Raw genomic sequence first — 21,002 nt, 5'->3', positions numbered from 1 at the left:
CAGTCCCTGTCTCTGACTGCCTGTTTGCCAACCTCGCCTGTCAATGAATTATTGATTTCCGCCCTTGGCAAGCATCGGAGATCTTTGTTGTTGAGCACTCCAGCTTTCGTGAAACTCTAGGAAATAATTGTTCACAGACAGGGTTCTATTAATTATAAAGAGGACTTAATTTCAGTGGGAGGCTGATGGGCCTGTTTCTAAAGCCATTTCCCTGAGTTGCTGATGAGGCCCTGGAGCCATCCCAAACATGGCTTCCCTGATCTCCAGAGCCATGGAAGGGACAGTAGATGTACACCAAGCTGGCAGGGCCCAGCCTGTCCCCCAAAGCAGCCAAGTGTGGGAACACCTGAGGACCCCCAAGGAAGCACCACAGAGGCCCTTCTGGCAATTTATCTGTACACATGGTTAAGAGCAATAAAGCAGAGTAAGGACATTGATTCAGATCACCACTTTTCCTCTTTTTCTGCATTTCTTGCCATTCTCCCCCTAATATCACCCCTCACATCCTTCAAGTCCCAGCTGAAGCATGAACCTGTCCTCAAAACCCACCTTCTCTCTGTCCTCTCTCTTCAGGCTGGGATACTTCTGAGCCTTGTTTCTCCCTATAATAACAGCCCTTGAAACTGAGCTTCAAGAATCAGACAGAACTGGGTTTGAATGTTGACATGTCAGTCATATAACTATGAACTATTTATAACTCCTTAGAGCCTTGGTTTCCTTCATTTAGAAGTAAAATTGGAATTATAAAATATCCACTACATGAAGTTATTATGATGATCAAAAGAGACAGTGATAATTATTTAGCTTAAAAAGCAAAAAATGTTAGCTATAGCTCCTATTATTATCTCTCTTAGACCACCAGTGGTCACATTTGATGGCAATTATTGTTGTCACATCTGACTTTCCCCATGAAACAATGAATTCTTTCGGGGCAAAGGTGATGTCTGACTTACTTGAGTACCTCCAGTGCCCAGAAAAGGACCTGGCCCAGAATAGATGCTCCTTGAACAGTCTCTGAATCGAAGGGTGTGAATGGTGGATAATGGACAGCTAGCCATCTTGTGGCCAGCAGTAGAGATACAGGCTACTGATTAATAAATATGTACAGACTTGATTTATTTAAGTGGATTTTCCATATTCTTGTGGTTTGCTTTTTCCCTTTGTCTTATTCTCTCTCTCTTGCTCTCTCTCTCTCTCTCTGTCTCTCTCTGTCCTCATCAGTCTATCCTTGGGGTACAATGTGAAGTGCAGAAGCAACTCAAGGCCTTCGTCACCTTAGAACGCTTTGATCAGCTCTACGGCTCCACAATCACCAGCTGCCAGCAGGCCCCCGAGACAAAGAAGTTTGCATCCAGTGGCTCAGTCTTTGGCAAGGGGGTCAAGTTTGCCTTGAAGGATGGTCGAGTGACCACAGACATCATCAGTGTGGCCAACGAGGATGGACGGAGGGTTGCTGCCATCTTGAACAATGCCCACTACCTAGAGAACCTGCACTTCACCATTGACGGGGTGGACACCCACTACTTTGTGAAACCAGGGCCTTCAGAAGGTGACCTGGCCATCCTGGGCCTCAGTGGGGGACGGCGAACCCTGGAGAATGGGGTCAATGTCACCGTGTCCCAGATCAATACCATGCTTAATGGCAGGACTAGACGCTACACAGACATCCAGCTCCAGTATGGGGCACTGTGCTTGAACACCCGCTATGGGACGACGTTGGACGAGGAGAAGGCGCGGGTGCTTGAGCTCGCCCGGCAGAGAGCTGTGCGCCAGGCTTGGGCCCGAGAGCAGCAGAGACTGCGGGAAGGGGAGGAGGGCCTTCGGGCCTGGACAGAGGGGGAGAAGCAGCAGGTGCTGAACACAGGGCGGGTGCAAGGCTACGATGGCTTCTTCGTGATCTCTGTCGAGCAGTACCCAGAACTGTCGGACAGCTCCAACAATATCCATTTCATGAGACAGAGCGAGATGGGCCGAAGGTGACAGAGAGGGCCAAGGCCTGGACTTCTTGCCAAAGACAGCTACTCTTTTGTGGCCACATACCTGACTGTGTTGTACTTAAAAAAAAAAATCCTTTTTTTAACAAGTGCAGAAAACAAACAAAAAGATACTGGTTGCATTGTTAATTCATGCAACATTCTTTTTTTTAAGAAAAGAAAAAGACACAAATTTGGCCTTCACACATTTTTTGCAAAGAACAGAAGGTTTTTTTCTTTTTCTGTAGTGTGATCACAATGAAAACTCTGTCTTTTGTTCCCCTTCTCCTTGAGGAATTTTTCCTGTTGTTCGGGGTATGTTTCTTCTCTCTTTGGGGCACACATCTAGAGTGTGTCCTCGTCTGTCCCTAGGTACCCAGTGTGATGTGAGACATGAGTGTCTGTGCTAAGGTGTCTCATGTGCACCCCTTTCTTCTTTGACAGGGGGTTGTGCAGGAGTGGGGGTGCAGAGTGTAATGGGCCTGGAGGAACTCAGGAGCTTTTGCTGGGCTCCTGCAGGGGACTGGTGGCTTTTTACTCACTGTGTTTTGTACCTCCAGAGAACCACAGATGGTTACATCTTGCTCTGGAAAATGTCATGATGTTGTTCAGCACCTTTTCAAGTTGCCCCAAACTCCTGTCCAGGCTTTATATTTTAATGCTAAATGAAACCCTCTTCTCCTTTTGCAAATTTCGTGTAGTTGTTGGTGCCACCCCCATACTGGGATAGAGAACACGTCTCCCCACTCCTTCCCCCAGTCTGGTAACATAACATCCTGGGGCTATGAGCCCCATCCTCTCCAAGAGGTGACAGCACCCAGGATGTCTGTGATTGGTTGATCCTCCATGATGTCCCTTGCTCATCTCCTCCTCTCTCCCAAAGCCAGATGTGAGAACCAGCACTGCACGGTGAGCCCTCCATGGGGGCACCATTTCCAGGGAGGGGAAAGAAACCCTCTCCCCTTGACTTCAGGTATCTTCCTTCCATTGTTCAGCTGCCACTCCTGAGAAATAGGCATGTGGAGAGAGGTGCTTGGTGGCCTTTGATCCTGGAAAGATGCATAAGAAAAAAAAAAAGTCAGCCAAAGAGAGAGCAAAGGCCTGAGCCAGGAATCCTTCTAACCAGCTCCGGAAGTCTCCTCTGCCTCCCTTGTGTAGACCATCCCAAAGCTGGGGTGCAGCAGCCTGGGCATCCAGGAAATTCCCTCTAGAGAAGCCCTGCTAGGGTTTTTGTTGTTGTTGTTTGGTTTTTGGCTTGGGTTTTTTTTTGTTGTTGTTGTTGTTATTGTTGTTTTGTTTTTTAAGATAAGGGAGAGAGAGCTAATTGGGTGTGATCTGTCGGTGTCATTCAATCCTACCAGGATCAGGGACAGTTTCTAAGACCAGTACACATATTGGGAGGCCAGTCTGACATGGTTCCCTTGGAGACCTAGGAAGGGACCTGGAGCAGGTGCAGCCCACAGCTGGAGGGCTGCCCAGCAGGACGCAGCAGCCAACAGGCCAAGGGAAGGGAGGAGGGCAGAGGAAGGTAACAGCATGAGCCCGGAGCTCCTTGTTCAAGGATTCCATTCCTGGTGCATCTGCCTAATTACCATTGTCATTACCACTCACAGGAGGCTCTGGGAGACAGGAGGGGAAGCCAAATGCTTCCTTTTGAGCTGGGCTTCTTAGAAAATGGGACTTTCATGGGTTACATTTACATTAAGTGTGGAGAATGAGTTCTGAGTCAGCTATTCCCGTGGAAACCTTGTTGGACTGATAAGCTCATGGCACCTTTATAGCCTTATTCACAGAGTCTTCAGAATACGAAATGAGTTCATGAAACCAAGAAGGGCTCTTACTGCATGAGAATTGGAGCAACATGTAGCTTGGGTTCTGCCTGGCAGAGGGAGGCATCCAAAGCTTCTCGAGGAGGGGATATCTCGCCTTACGTCATCCCACTGGGATAAGAGGATGTGTTTCGCTAAGTGCTCTTCCTGTTTCCAAAAAAAGTCACACTGCCTCAACAGTGTGCTATGGCCTGTTTGTCCACTGGTGGCCCATCGTCTCTGGATCCAGAGCTCTGCCAAATCAGATTTGCTGTTTCTCAGGTCCACTGTGTGTGGCATGAGCTGGCGATGGGGGCTCCCATCTGACAGGATTGTTCTTGGATGGGATGGAAAGCAGTTTGACCTAAAGAACACAAGTTTTTGTTTTTGTTTTTGTTTAATCCAAAAGAGACTTATGCCTCTCAAAATTGTACTCTTGCTGTAAGGAGCCCCTGGCAAAGCTCTCTTGCCTATTGGCCTAGTTGGCCAGTCCCATCATGGCTGCCTGACATCATCAAGACCTGCTGTGGATGTCTTCTTGGGGCAAAGACAGCATGTGGCTCAAGGGAATCATCTTCCTATTCCTCCCTAGCCTCTGTCCCTCTTCAGTTGCTCGCCCCCAAGAGAATAGAGTAGACTTTTAAGGGTCAAAAACACAAAATTATTGGGTATTATTTTATTTAATGAATGATCCTATACTTTCCCTGAGCTACAAACCACCAAGGAGGCACAGCTTCTCGGGGGAAGGGTGGGGAGGACAAGTGGAAGCATCCCAAAGCTTTTGGAGAAGGAGCTTATCTGCAAGGTGGGCAGTGCCAGGTATCTCCGTTTCACACTGGTGCTGTCATGTTGGAGCAGGTGCTATGGCCTTGGCCCATTTGAGCTCGTTTCCACTGGGGCTGGCAGGTGACTCCAGACCTCACCTTTCGGTCTGTCCTCCCACTGAGATCACCAGTCCCAATCCCATACCAAGGATGAATTTGAAGGCATAAGCAGAGCTCCTGTGCCTACATAGTAGGTTCTAATCAATAAATCCCATCACTCTTGGCGCTGATCAACCAAAATCTGTCCATTCGATAACATGACCAGGCCTCCCACACTGGCCCAGGTCATGATTCTGCAAGAGGTTGGCTTCTGACCCTGGAAGAAGATTTAGTTTTGAATAGTTCCTGCCTTCTCCACAACTGCCAATCAGCCCCTCATCTTTTGTTCTTCTGCCACTACCATAAGACCTTACAATTTCTCCAACTTGTCTTTCGTACAGTGAGATTTCCTTTGTACCCACCCTCCACACAGACATCCCTGGAGGCAGAGCAGCTACAGAAGGAGAAAGGCAAGGAACTCCAGGGTAAACCACACTTTGACAGCCCCCGACACTTGGTTCAAAATGACTCATTGGGAACCATCCAAAGACCTCACCAGGGCCTGGCTTCGACTTAGGGATGGAAGGTCTGAAATAATCCCCAAGAAACTGCCTGGAGGTTGAGAATGGCCAGAAGGTGTGCTTCCAAATAATCAGGGTGGGCTGGGTCTTGGGCACAGAGGATGGAGAGGCAAGGGAGGTAAGCTGGGCCGTGTGCCATAGACACCGAAAGAGGAACCCCAGTTCTTTAAAGAACCAGAAGAACCGTTTTCATTGTAACTTTTCAGTCACCTTTATAGATGGCAGAGATCTTCATTCTGCAAAGACAGGGCTTTTGATGTGAAATCTTAGAATACACTTTTACCATTTGCAGCAGCCACATGGCGAGAACAGTGATGCTAAGATTTGTGGCCACTGGTCCTCAGCAGGGACCCAGGCTTTGGTGTTTGATCACCAGAGTCTATTATCCATTCCTCACAGCAGCTGCTCAGCCAAGAAGGTGACTCCTGGTCCCAGTTGAGGGGGCCTGCTGCCTGAGGGGTCCCAGAAGGAACCCAGTCTCTCCTTTCCCTTGGGCTCTGCTCTCGGACTGAAAGCCCTCCATTTGAGGCACATCATTCCCAGCTAGATTCATGAACCTGTCTATATTTTATTGGAGGGGAGGGAATATTTTTTAAAAAAGAACTCTGTAGTTCAAGGCCCTTTTATTTAACCTTCCCAAAACAGCAAACTCATTTCAAAGACTCATTGCTCAGGTGACAGAGAGAAACTTTATCTTCTCCAACCTTTACATTCTCAAAACCAGCCTTGTGTACTTGACTGCCCCAGACACTGGTGCACTCTGAGGTTTCATTGTGGATGCACAAGATCAGAGTCAGGGAGACCTGGGTGGGGCCTTTCGTCATGTTTCTTTCCCCCTCCGGAATGCCAAAGGCATAAGACTGGATGACCTCCTGGTCCCCAAGAAAATGTGATTTCTTCTGAGGGCAGACTGCCCAGGGAGGCCTGATCTTGCGCAGGCTCAGCTCTCCTGGCAGAAGCTGAGTTGCAGGTGTGTGGCAGGGCCTCGGCAGCCCCAGATTCACCCCCCCACACACCAGAATCCCACTTTTCTAAATCTGCCTGTTGTTCTGAGGACTTCTGAACCCGCAGCTTCGGCAGAAGGACTGTTCCAAGCTGCCTCTGGATGACCAACACTGGAGACTCTGGCCTTACCATGTGGAAATAGTTTTCCTGAAGTCTGGAACTAATTTTGAGAAGTTTTTTTCTCAACACTTTTGTGTTTCTAACACTGTATTCTTGACTGTGTAAATACCAACAAGGCTGTAAATAAATGCAGATGTAGATACCTTCTAGGGAAAAAAAAAAAAGCATAAAAACAAAACCAGAAGTGATCCCGTGTAGCCTTCGTTGACAAATAAAAGAATATTTTGTGTTTAAAAGTGTTTGGCGGCCTCTGTTGGGACATAGTAGCTCTTCTCAGGATGATCCGGAAGAAGTCTCAGTCCAAGGTCCCACAGTCACTTGTAAACCTTCCAGGTCACAACTGTCAAAGAAAGGGACCTCCAGAGGGTCAGCACAACCCCAAGTCTTATCTTGCAACCAGCCAGGACAAATGTCCAAGCACCTCTGACACAACTGTGTGCTGCATAGCCCAGGCCACATCCTGCCCCAGTCAGGCCAGACTGGGTGCAGACATGGCTCCAGCACTTAGAGATTTTCAGCAAGTCATTTAACCCCTGTATGCCTCCGGCCTTCCATCTACATGTACGTACTGTGGTGCTTGAGTCCTTTAAAGGAGAGAGCACATTTCTCAGAGGTCATGGATTTGGCACATAAGTTCAGTGCCTCCCCCACCCACACCCAGGGCAGCCACCCACCCTACATGCCCTCCTTTCTAGTATTCTTTCCACTAACAACAGTGCTCCTCAAACATAGGTCTGCATCAGAATCACTTTGAGAGCTTATTAAAGCAGAGTTTCTGGGCCCCACTCCCAGAATTTCTGAGTCAGTAGGTTTGTCCCAAAATTTTGCATTTCCAGCGGGTTTCTAGGTGATGCTACTTTGAGAATCATTACTAACTACACTACCCTTCAGGCTGTGTACAGAATAAGCTGCTTAGCCTGGCACTTCAGATGCCCTTAGCCAAGGCAACCTACCACTTCCACCAATGGGGAATCCCAGGCCTTCCTCCACTCACCTCTCTTGTCCCCACCTACACCACACTTGGCTTCATGGGAGTGTGCACAAGCCCCAGGTACGCCCTCAGAGTTTCACACCTGTGGGCTTTTGCACACACTTTTCTTCAAGCTCAGCTGAAATAAACTCCCAGAGCCCTCTGGTAAGTCCTCCCCTGACCCCAGAAGGCCCTCAATGCACATCTGTTAAGGGCCTGTACTTTTTCAATACTGGATTATTCAGGGCCTAAACTTCTCTTGGTCCACCAAGGCTGTCATTAATCTTCCATGTGTCCTCAGCACCCAAAACAGGTTACCGGCAGTGTGTCACCTAAGGCCAGCCTTCCCTTTGCCTTAGGGATCCACTCCTTCTGATGTATCTGAGAAAGAAGGGCATCATCTCCTGTATGGAGGCCTGACCTCCTCTTAACTAACTGTTCCACCTTGCTCAGCTGCTCTCTGGGCAGAGCTGCTGCATCAAGGCCTCCGAAAAAGAAGAAGGGGCAGAGAACAAGGCAATCTCCTTCCCAGCATGCCCCAGGTCCTCATATCCTTCCACAGGCCTGCCCTCAAAGTTGGGACTTCCCCAATCCACCAGAGGCCTTGGAGAAAATTATAACATGTAAGGAAAAAGACTTTAGAAGTGAGCACTAAATGTATCTTTTCCCATATCCAAAGGAATATCTAAGAAGTTAAATTTCTTGACGGTGGTCCTCCACTTGGTCACACCCCACACCAAACTTGTTCCCGATCCTCATGCTGGTACATCTATGGGAATTTCTTCTTCGAACCCCCATATTAAAATCTCTCTTCACCATTTGGGAAACTCTATCCCTGCCCAAGGGCTCACCCATGTCCTACCAGGCAACCCAGCATTTACTTCTCAAGCCTGATCAGCTTAGAATAAGCCCAGGTGGGCTCCAGCATCTACCTCCCTAGATCAGTGCCTTCCAAGGTCTCGTAGGCAATAAGAGTTGCAAATACATTCCACATCCTTTCCAGAGTCCAACACATATGTTGGAGATTCATACCTTGCAAGAATAAATATCCCTTCTCAGGGAATAAAAATCTGCCCTGTAAGGTGCAAGTCCATCCGATCCATTGGGACTCAGTAGCAGACCTTGTATGTAGACCTTTCAAAATGTGCTCCCTCCCAGGACCATCAGATATATAAAGGGCACCCACTACTGGGCCAAGATCCAGCAGAAATTTTGAAACTCCTTCTGATGAACACCTACATTCTTTTTTTATTTTTTAATTCTAATTTGTTACATATGACAGGAGAATGCATTACAAATCATATTACACATATAAAGCACAATTTTTCGTATCTCTGGTTATATACAAAGTATATTCACATCATTGGGACACCTACATTCTTATATAGGGTAACAATCTATATGGTATGGGGGTGGAAAAAATAGACTCATTCTTACAGATACTTTTATTATATGACTGAGCAGATGGATAGATGGAGAGAGAATGTCTGATGCATGAATAAATGCCAAATCCAGCCCCTCGTCAAGGCTTGAAGAAGTTGCAGTTAATCAACTGTATGTAAGACAGCCTATCCCAACCAGCCTTAGAAGCCCTTAAGATATAATAGGACCTTTTGGTTATAAATATCATCATCCAATCAAAGTCTAGAAGGACCCAGAAAATACTGCATTACCAAGGTAGGAACATGCTCTGTGTCGCTACTCGAGAAGCCTAAGTGTCCAGGCTTGCCAGAACCCAGAAGTCACGGGGAGAGGGCAGAGGCTCAGTTAAGAGGCACCAGAAGTGTGTGCACCATCTTGTGGGTGTGGAGTTGCCAATTGTAGAACCGAAGCAGGGCAAGGATGGCAGGGCCTCCAGCAGCCCCAGAGAAGGGTATAAACTGGATGGTGTGGGTATACTGGGGGGATGAGAGGAAAACCCCATCAAGGAGCAGGCCTAAACCCCAAGGGGAGGTGGGCTCCAGCATTTACCTCCCTAGAACAGTGCCTTCCAAGGTCTTGTAGGCAATAAGAGTTGCAAACACATTCCATATCCTTTCCAGAGTCCAACACATATGCGTCCAGTCAGAGGAGCTGGAGGTGCAAGCAAGGCAAGACTTCTAACCGAGCAGATAGATACCTAGGGGTGCACATTTGACTGACAGGTTTGATTATAGGAAGAACCAGGCCCTGGGGACCTTAAGCTAATACCCTTCCACAGTGGGCTCACCCATGCCCTAGCTGCCATGGCTGAAGTTCTCCCTGGCAATCAGCCTCTGGTGTGGGCTAGAAACTCAGACTCCAGTTAGCTCAGGGCTGGACAGCAGGGGAAGGGGAGTGTCCAAGTGCTAAGAAAGTGATCCCAACAAAAACCTCTTTCCACAGGGCCTAGAAAAGAGAGCTCAGGGTGGGCTGAGTGGGGAGAGGAAGGCATCTGAGAAAATATTCTTGGGAGAGGTGGGTTTAGTGGGAAGGGATTAGATAAGAGGGGAAGCCATTCCAGCAAAAGGAAGGTATGCTGCTCATGTGGGCCTCTGAACCCGGCTCCTGTGAACCTAGTCCAGGGACACACGAAGTCAAAATGTCCCAGCATGCCTCAACATTTTCATATGACAAAATACACAGAGGTTGATGCTTACGTGGAGCATAAGCCCCTCCTGTCCCCGCACATGGGTGTCTCTGGGTTTGGTTTACCATAGTTGGCAGTTACATGCAAATCCCAGCCAGTAGCAATGCCTCCTCCTTTTCCCCACTCATAAAGTATAGCAGAGTACAAGTGAGGAAGAGTGATCATATTACAGGGACAATTTGAATGTTCCCCTAATTCGTAACAAAAGGAACTAATTTGCAAAGCAGTACTTCATTATCCATAATGACTTTCTTCTGACACATTGCATCAATTTATAGTAAAAGGGACAACTGCTAACTCCTCCCCCTCAACCACCACCACTTTTTATCTTGGATGGGGGCATTCCCCCAAATAGACACTGAGATGAGGATTTGTCCCAAAGTTAGTTGTTGGGAAGTGGTCCCTGGAAAAATAAGTAGACTGATGAAAATGAGAGACAAGAAAAGAGGGCCAACCAAGGGAGTGAAATCAAAGCCCCAAGAGAGTAACTTCAGCTCAGCCCTGAGGGGAAGTTGTAGAAACAATCTAAGTCACACCTGGGAGTTGTTCCCATCCGCAGTGGGCTGCAGTCATTACACCTCTGCACCTGTCAGTCATCAGTTAGGATGCCCCACCCCATGGCATTTCCCAGGCACTTCTGGTTCTCTGTGCTTAAACAAAAGGAGCTCCTGCAGCCGAGGGACAGTCTGCCTAGAGATTTGCAGGTGGGGCTGTGAAGAACGAAAGCACACAGACTGCCTTCACCCATTTCCATCAGGAGGTTGGTAAGTCCCATTTCCTGTCTCATCATAATAGACATCTAGTAAGTGCCCATTACCCATTAGCTAGTGAGGGATGAAGCTAAGAGAACAGGACACAATAATCACATGCACTAACTTAACAGAGAGCAGAACCCCACCTGTTTTGCTTACCAGTGTATACTGGCACTTGGCACAGGAAGCGTTTATACATGTCATTTGGATCAATGGTGACCATATCTCCCCACCACCCAACCCCATAGCGGTGATTCTCCAGGGCCTCCCAATTTTTCCCTTCGATTCCTTGCTTAACTCTATTGACACTGCCACATACTACAGAATGCTCAGGAGGAGCTCACTGGGGCCTCTCTCAGGGGGACCCGCTTCACTGAACAAGGGCAGCCCAACATCAGCCCGACCTCCCTGAGCAGATATATTTCTGAGGCCAAGCAATGTGACTCCCTGGAGCCAGCTCAGTAGGCACAGGAGGTGTGGGCTCTAGATCCAGGTGATTTCTACAGCTAATCTTGGTTTGTGATTAGTGTGATTACTTTCCATCTTGCAGATGAGCTGTATGTACATGATTTGTGCTAGTAAGTGATAGATTCAGATTTTGAATCCAGGTTTTCCTAACTCCAAGTTCTAGGCTATTCATCTTATGCTGCAAAGCTAGGAGTCAGGGAATGTCCAATGTGAAAGGTTTCATACACCAAAAAGTCTGAGAATGAATAAGCACCTTTCAGCAGGTCCCCAACAACAGACACAAGGTTCACCTGAGTCCAATGCCAGGGCCAGCTGCGGAATGTGAGACATTAGGAGTCACACAGGGCTCTATGCCCAGAAGGGCCTAGCTTTCAGTTTACTGCTCTGCTCTTAAAGTTCTTAATTTTTGAACAAGGAATCCATATTTTCATTTTACACTGGGCTGTGCCATTTGTGTAGCCGTTCCTGTCCACATTGCTTACCCATCATGAACAAGCTCTGAGCACTCTAGGACATGCTCAAGGGTCAGAGCAGAGAGGGGTCCCTGAACCCCCTAAGAGGTGGGAGAGAAATAGGCAAGAAAGCCCTTACACATGTTGCATGAGGACTGAATAAAATCGGCAGAGATTTTCCTTCAAAGCCAGGCCATAAAATGTCCACTTAGTAAACATCTAATTCCATTAAAGTGACAAAGACCTTCGAAAAGTCTTCATGGAGGTATAGGGACAGTGGAACACAAAAAAAGCTATCAGCCCATTCTGCTATGGGGAGGACCAGGAGAGGCTTCCAGGAGGAGGCAACACCTTGAAGAGAAAGGAATGAAGGGCATTCCAGGTGGAGGTGTGGTGAGTGGCTCCAAGGTGCCCTGTGGGGTAGCTTGATACATCTCATGGGTGAGGCAGAGAAGAGGCCTGAGTGTCGAGACTGAATGTGGACAGAGACCACACAACCATGTAGGCCTGTCTGTCTCCTTCTCTCCTGGTTTTCATGCACATTCTCCTAGGTCAGTCTCCTCTTCATCCCAAAATCTTACCAGACAGCTGGAATGTATTTAGATGAGGATGCTGATTCTCTTCAGATAGCTGTTTATCTGCGGTTCCCCTTCCACAGGATTGCAGTTACAATGAAGGCTTCTTCACAGTGACAGCACCACCTAGTGGTTGCCTGCCATCCTCTCCCATCTCTCCAGACTGTCATGTGGAACTGGGTGAGATCCTGTTAAACCCTAACGTCCTACCTGGCTCCTACACTTTTAGGATTCGGACCACCTTTACACACAAAGGCCTTTGACCTGCAAAAGAGTCCCAAGGTTAAGCAACGACTCAAAAGACGCTCCAGAATCACTATGCACACCAGAAAGGAAAGAGAGGAAAATTAGCTTCAGAGGGTCTCTTCCTCCTCTGTCTCAGTGCTTCTGATCCTTGGGCCCCTCTGAGAATCCTTCAGTTATGAAGGTGCTGTCCCTGGAACCCCAGGCAGACAATTGCAGAAGCCCTGCTGAGCCTGAGGTCAGAAGAAGGTCAACACAGCACTGACTCCTCATAGAACTCAGAGACTTACATCAGGCAAACAATCAATGATAATAACCAGGAGGTGGAGGAACTGCTATTTCTTAAGATCTGTACCCTGTACCAAGCAACCGCACTAAGCCCTTTATATCTTGCTTGCATGCATTTTACAAGTGTGTTAAATCTTTCTCAAAGTGAGGCAAGTTCCAGATGGCACATAACATGTTCAATATGCCTACTGTGTGCTAATCCCTCTAAATGCATTTGCTCATTTAGTCCTCAACACCCTACTACAGGAGAGGAATTCATATCTCCATTTTTCAGGTGGAGAAACTGAAACACATATGTAAGGACCTACAGCTAGCAGATGGAAGAACTGAGATTTGAACCCAAGCAATCCAGTTTCAGGAATTAAATTGCTATTAATTTAATAGTGACATAACCTGGGTCATGACCCAGGCTACCTCCTAGTCTCAGAGACAAAAAGAAAATGTACAAATACTGACCAGGGAAGAAGACTATGTAATTGGATGCTCATAATACATTTACTTATTGACTCATTTCAGTAAATTCTCCCTGATTGATATGTTACATCAGGTGTGGGTGGGTGCATAGATGGGGAAGAGAAAGTGAGCCAGGTTAGACTTTTGCACAGGTGACTCAGGATGAGGTGAGAGGTGTTGAGACTTTGGGACAAGAAACAAGATCCAGGCACAGTGAGCAGGAAGTTCTCAGAATCTGGTCTAACTGGGTCTGAGGATTACCTCTCTGCCTTGCAAATGATGAATTCTCCGCAAAATGTTAACACTTATTATATCTAAAAACTCCACCCATTATCTCCCCTTAAATTAATGCCTCCACCCTAGGAACAGAAGAGAAATAAATGCTGGCTGATGGGTGGTCAGGCAGGGATACAGCTTGTAGCAAAAACAGGACTCGGTCCTCATGGTGCAGGATTCCAGGTAGATGGACCGGAGCTGCCACCTAATGATCAACTGTGCACACTGCACCAGACATTTCCAGGGTCCCGCTTTCCTGCCCAGGTGCAGAAGGAAAGCCTAAAATAGCTGAATCCTTTGGCCCTTAAGCAGTCTTGAGAAGGGGACTAGCATCTCCCTGTTTTGCAAATGAAGAAGAGAATGAGACTCTGAGAGGTTACATGAGGTAGTAATAATTTTCATTTACCATTTGCCAGGCACCATGCTAAGCACTTTACATTCATTATCTCATTGAATTTTCTCTAGAATCCCATGAATACAATTATTTACCCCCTTTTTATTATTTATGTCTCTAAAGACCAGTTATTCTATTATAGTGCCCCCTTCTTTTTGATGCCATTTACTCAGAGAAACCAAGTCATTCTAGAGAATGTCTCACGACACAACCTGGATTCAGCTGATAACTCATCATAGAATCTCTTCACTTACCTTAAGCCTGCATATTTCCTATATGCTAGCATGTAGCTCTAAAAGTTTAATTAAATTCAGGTTCGATTGTTTAAGGCAAGCTTAGTACATATTCACTGTCTCTTATATCTGATCATAAGGCACACAATGTTTGGTGGTCCTAGGTCTACTGTCGATAAGATTTCACAATGTTAAAGCCATGAAAAAATGCTGACTTTCTAAGTTCCCTTATTGTCTGGGACTCTTCCTTAAAGAAGAATTTCAGGTTCTGAGTATCAAGGAAGATGGAGCAACTATAGATCCTCTACAGAATACAGACAGCAGCTCCATGAGAACTCTGGAAAGCAGACTGTAGCAGCTAGATTGGAGAAGAAGACCAGAATGTGGAGAACCACTGAATCAACAGTGAGTTGACCTCTTTTTTTTTCCTTCTCACCCCCTCTCCCACACTCAGAGCAGTTGAGAATCCAGAAGTGGGCGCCCAGAAGCAGCTGCTATTTGGAGGCTTGAGGAATAGGAAAGGGGCCTCTTGAGAACAGCAGACTTGGTGGCAGAGGCCCACCACACATACAGCTCTAAAAAGGGAAAGCTCCTCTCTGATCAGAAAGGGATAGTCTCAAGAGCACAGGTGAATCCCACGACATCTTTTCTCTTTACTCTCCTACAAATTGGCCCCAAATGCAAGTGCTATAGTTGCAGGAAGTGCATGTCAGAGGGTGGTCAATTAAGGGGAATCTTTGGAAAGAAAAAAATGTCTGGGAGATGATGGTGACAAATGTGCTCAGAACAGTGAACCCATAAAATCATCTGTGAATGCCTAGACTCACCCCTAGGCATCACCTGCTCAGATCTGACCTAAGCAGTATACCATCAACTTTAAGAACTAACCTAAGAAATAGACCTTGGCCCACGTCCCAGACTGGCAAATGAGTGGTATGCATGCAGAACAGATCCAAACAGCCTGACAACATCTTTAAAAAACAAACAGACTGTAAGGCCACAGTCTACAGAAGGTTGATCAGAACTTGTGACTGAACTCAACTTGGTCAATTGCTGGCTTAGAAAAAAATTCTCACTAGAAGGTTAACAATATCTTTCTTATAATATTTAAAATATTTGGGATAATTAGCATATGAATAACTAGAAAAATCTCAATTTAGTCAATGTTAAGATAACACAGATGTTGAAATTACCTAACAAAGACTTTAAGGTACCTACAAAATAAGGAAGTGCTACAAAATAAGGATGAACATTTTTGAAGCAAATGGAAAGATAGAAGGTCTCAGATAAGCAATAAAAATATTTTTTAAAAATGAAAAAATTAAAAATTAGAAAACACATTGACCAAAAGTTTAGCCTCAGGACGCTGAGGCAGAAGAATTGAAAGTTAAAGGCCAGACCCAGCAACAACAGAATGCATTACAATTCATATTAAACACATAGAGCACAATTTTTCATATCTCTGGTTGTATACAAAGTCAAGTCACATCCTTCTTATCTTCTTATATGAACTTAGGGTAATGATGACCATCGCATCCCACCATCTTTCCTACCTCTATGCCCCCTCCCTTCCCTTTTCCCCTTTGTCCTATCTAGAGTTCATTTAATACACACACACACACACACACACACACACACACACACACACAGCATATTATGGATCAGCATCCTTAAATCAGAGAAATCATTTGGCATTTGGTTTTTTGGGATAGGCTAATTTCACTTAGCATTATATTCTCCAGCTTCATCCATTTACCTGCAAAAGTCATGATTTTATTCTCTTTTAATGCTGAATAATGTTCCATGTGTATATATACCATATTTTCTTTACCCATTCATTTACTAAAGGGTATCTAAGTTGGTTCCACAGTTTAATTATTGTGAATTGTGCTGCTGTAAACATTGATGTGGATATGTCCCTGAACTCTGCTGTTTTTAAGTCCTTTGGGTATAGACCAAAGAGTGGAATAGCTGGGTCAAATGGTGGTTTCATTCCCAGTTTTCTAAGGATTTTCCATACAACTTTTCAGCTACTGGTTGTAGCTCAGTGGTAGAATACTTGCCTAGCAAGTGTGAGGCACTGGGTTCGATCCTCAGCACCACATAAAAATAAATAAAATAAAGGTATTGTGTCCATCTACAACTAAACTTTTTTTAAAAGAATAGCATTTACAATATCTCCAAATATATAAATCCAATAAAGCATTCACAGAATCTCTGTGATGAAAACTGTAAAACAATGTTGAAAGAAATCAAAGAACTAAGCAAATGAAAAGGTATGCCATGTTTAAGGAATGAATGTTTCAAATAATAAAGATGTCAATTTTTCTAAATTGTTTTTAAATATAATGCAGTTTTGATAAAAATCTCAGCAGGATTTCTTGCAGCTAGAGATGAGCAGCTTCCAAAATTATATGGAAGGCAAAGTTGAAAAAATATACTACATGAATATATAATTTTACTGAGAAAAAATTTACATATTATAATTCACTCACTTCAAGCAATTTTTTAAAATATATTTTTAGAAGTTGATGGACCTTTATTTTATTCATTTATTTATATGCAGTGCTGAGAATTGAACCCAGGGCCTCACACATACTAGGCAAGTACTCTTACCACTGAGCCACAACTCCAGCCCCCACTTCAAGCAATTTTTAATAAATTTGCCAAATTATACAATCAAATGTTACTTTTTAAAAATCAATAGTAGAGATTGAACCCAGGGCCTCACACATGCTAGGAAAACACTGAGCTGGGTCCCACTCCTTTTATTTTTTATTTTGAGACAGAGTATGGCTAAATTGCACAGGGTAGTCTTGAACTTGCGACCCTCCTGCTTCAGCCTCCTGAGTATCTGCTGTTATAGGGATGCACCAGCATGCCTGTCTATGCTACTTAATTTTAAGACTTCTTATAAAGTCAAGTAATCAAGACAATGCGGTAAAGGGATAGACACATAAACCAATGGAATAGAATAGAGAAGCCAAAATTAGACCCACACAAATATGGTCAGTTGGTTTTTCACAAAAGTACAAAGGAATGGTGAGATACCATCTTCCCAACAAATTGTATTAGAACAGCTGGACATACATTTTTTTTAATCAAACTAAACTCTACAACTTATACAAAATGAACTCAAAATGGATCACAGGACTACATGTTTAAGGCAGAACTATTTAACTTTTAGAAGAAAATGTAGAAGATCTTTATGACCTGGGATTAGGCAAAGAATTCAGAAATATAACAGTAAAACCAAGATCTATAAGAAAAACCTGATAATTAGATTTCATCAAAATTTAAAATTTTTGCTCTGTAAAAGACTGTTATGAAAATAAAAGATAAGCTATAAAGTGGGAGGAAAATATATGCAAATCACATATTAACCAAGAACTGTAGCTGGACTATATAAAGTTCTCTCAAAGTTCAACAATAAGAAAAGCACCCACTTTTTTTAAGTGTAAAAAACATTCAAGCAGGCATGTCACTGAAAAGGTATATGAATGGCAGATAAGCACATGAAAATATATTCAACATCATTACCCTTCATAGAAATGCAAATTGAATCCATATACCTATAGGAGTACTATACACCATACACCTGTTAAAATGACTAAAATAAGAAATACTGAAAATACCAAGTCCTGGCATGGATGTATGTGGAGCAACTGGAATTCTCATAAATTGCTGATGGGAATCCAAAATAGTACAGCCACTCTGGGAAACAGCTCAGCATTTTCTTATAGTTACAGTGAGACAGGGCAATCCACTTGTAGAAATTTACCTTAGAGAAATGAAAGTCAAGGAAATGAAAGCTAAACCCGTGCAGGTATGTTTATAGTAGATTTATTCATAATTGTCAAAACCCAGAAACCACCCAAATATCCCTCAGGACAGAATGGATGATCAGACCAGGGTGCCTCCATATGATGGAATTCTACTCAGTAACAGGAAGGAATGATGTTGATACTTGAAACTACTTGGATGAATGTGAAAAACATGCAGAGTAAATGAAGGCTAGATCAGATGGTTACACACAGAATGATTCCATTTATATGATATTCTTTAAAAAGACAAAACTGTAGTAAGAGAACAAATTAGTAATTGTCAGGGATCAAGAGAAGGATGTGACAAAGGGATGGTAAAAGGGATTGGGGTGGGGGTGGGCATAACAGAACAGTTCTGCGTCTTGATTGTGGTGGTGATCAGATGAATCTATTCATATGTTAAAGTCTACAGAACTATACACCCAAAAAAGTCTCGCTTTCACACACAGTACGTTACTCTAAAAACTAAAATATTTTTGAAAGAAGCTGAATAGCAACTCATGTTGTGAGATCTAATCTGTTTTACTATTCAAAATACCAAAGAATTCAACAAGGAAATTTTCTATTTATTTAAAGGACTACTTTTATAAATTGTCAGTATTTACAAGGCAGCCTGGTAGATGTAGTGACAGGAACAGCCCATCTGTCCATCATGCCCCGTGTCTGACTTGGGCAGCCAAGAAGTAAATAGTCTGGAGACCAATGGCCAATTAGAAACATTGCTCTCTATGTCATTAAACGCCTCTTGGCATTTTGCGGACTAATCATAAATTTGGGGGAGCCCAATTTAATGACCCTGGGCTGAAACCTTTGAAAGAACAAAGCAAAAGAAATTTTTCCTTCTCTTAAGTTATTTATCTCAGATATTTTGTCACAGTTACACAAAGCTGATGAGCACAAGTGCATATCAGCCTGTTTTCCCCAAGACCCCTGTTATCACATAATGGGCTCATGGTAACTATGTAGGCAAGCCTATATAGTAAAAGATGGGAATGAAAGTCAAATGTGAGACGGGTTCCCAGTCTTATTGTTCAGCAACTGAATTGTGCTGTGGGCAGCCTAAGTTGATCAGTTTCATAAAGCAGTTCTTCAGAAATTAAGCAACTGTTCGAGCAGTTCTTAAACTATCTGGGTTGTAAGTTTGTACAAGATAGAACATGTGGACTATCTCGCTTAGCCCCTGGCACATACCACATATACAATAAATAGTGGTTGTTATGATCACTGCAGTAACAGCTTCAACCTATGGAAGGGATTTCACAGGTTGGGTTGTGAGACACTGGACTAATCACACACTGAATCCATTGTTACCTTAATAAAGCTTTAAAAAGGAGAATATGGGCTGGGGGTGGAGCTCAATAGTAGAGCATTTGCTTAGCATGTGTAACGCCCTGGCTTCAGTCCCCAGCACCACACATACACACACACAGACACACACACATACATACACACACACACACACACACACACACACACACACACGAGGAAACTATTCCCCACTGTTTGGGTTGAATTTGGAGTGGAAACCAGGGATAAATAGAAAAGATCTCATTGGTTCATTCTTATGCTGATATTCTGTGGTCTTGGATTTTAAAAATTTCTTGGATGAACTGAGAAGGTAGGAACTAACTAAATGGATAGTCAGCAGTTATAAGGGTGGGATCCCTGGTTAGCAAGCCTCTTGAGAGTATAGACAAAGTGTCTCATTTTTTATAGCCTGGTAACTAACACAAAATCTGGACTACAACAACTGCTCAGCAAGCAATTATTACATCCGTCAATAACTTCTACATCAAGTTCAACAATCGCTGAGGTCACCAGTGGTCCCTGTTTAGGATAGTTTAGGCTAAGAGAAGAATGATTGCATCCCATAAGCCTTATTTTTGTTTGTAAAATATAAACGTTTTTGTGTAGAATAACCCCATCATCCACTTTCAGCTTAATCTGATGCCACTTTTGTGTTGATTTTTTGGACTGGGAATTGAACATAGGTGTGCTCTATCACTGAGCTACATCCCCAACACTTTTATTTCTTATTTTGAGAAAGAATTTCACTAAGTCACTGAGGCTGGCCTAAAATTTGCGATCCTTCTGCCTCAACCTCCTGAATCACTGGATTACAGGCATGTACTACTAAGCCCAACTCCAATTCAACATTTATTGAGCATCTGCTATTGCAAATCAAGTTTTATGAACAACTTACCACGAGAGTTATTTTATTAAAATAAAACCTATACTCATATCAAGCACAGATATTGTCAGTACATGCTGTATTAGTTGCAGTTTTCCCAAGGCACAGAAAGATTATAAGGAATTACGGACGCTGAAGTGTCCCAAGATCTACAAGGCAAATCAGGAAGCTAGAGAATCAAGGAAGTCAGTACTGTTGTTCCAGTCTGTCTGAAGGCATGAGACCTAAGAGATTGATAGTGTAGTTCCAGTTTCAAAAGTGGCAGGCTCAAGCCCCAAGAAAATCTTCTGTTCCAAGGAGAGAGAGCATCATATATTGAATGCTGATTTAGAGCACACACACCCACTTGCAGAACCTTGCCCTATCCCTGCAAGGTTTTGCTACCTAGAGAGCAATGTATTGAGTCTTCAAAAGGCCATTCCAAAGTCCCATCCAGATTCTTCAGGATGATGGAAACATAGTAAGACCAGTGAATTCTATAAGCATGAGCCCATTATTGTAATTTATTTTCTGTGGAGTAAGTTCTTTGACCAGAAGCAACGTTGTGTGGAATACCGTGACCGTGGATAGGGCATTCTTAAGTCTACAATGTTAGTTTTGGTAGAAATAATTCATGCAGGGAAAATAAACAGATACCCAGAGTCAAGGTATTCCATTAACAACAGAATGCTGCTCATTCCGTGATGACAGTGGTCCAATGTAATCAGCCTGCTATCAGGTGGCTGGTTGACTGCCCAGTGAATGTTGCCGTATCAGGGACTCATTGCTGGTCTCTGCCGCCGGCAGATTGGACACTTAGCAGCAGCTGTAGCCAGATCAGCCTTGACGAGTGAAAGTCCATGTTGTTGAACCCATGCATAATCTCCACCCCTGTCACCGTGGCCACTTGTTCATGAGCCCATTATGTGATAACAGGGGTCTTGGG

At 44.2% G+C, this 21,002-nt stretch overlaps 1 protein-coding gene across 5 annotated transcripts in view; it reads left to right on the top strand.

The window, feature by feature from the left end:
- Positions 1-2,960, top strand: part of Tenm4 (teneurin transmembrane protein 4) — a 375,231-nt gene extending 372,271 nt beyond the window's left edge. For all 5 annotated transcript variants that reach the window (XM_026387278.2, XM_026387277.2, XM_026387274.2 and 2 more), the window contains one exon: positions 1,222-2,960. In XM_026387278.2, the coding sequence (XP_026243063.2) occupies positions 1,222-1,980 (759 nt within the window). In that variant the 3' untranslated portion in view covers positions 1,981-2,960. The remainder of the gene's footprint in view (positions 1-1,221) is intronic.
- The last annotated feature ends 18,042 nt before the right edge of the window (positions 2,961-21,002 follow it).

Source organism: Urocitellus parryii, chromosome 4 (assembly GCF_045843805.1).
Source record: "Urocitellus parryii isolate mUroPar1 chromosome 4, mUroPar1.hap1, whole genome shotgun sequence".
Taxonomy (NCBI): Eukaryota; Metazoa; Chordata; class Mammalia; order Rodentia; family Sciuridae; genus Urocitellus; species Urocitellus parryii.
Note: the sequence above shows the minus strand (reverse complement) of the source record. Positions and strands in the feature narration are given on the sequence as shown.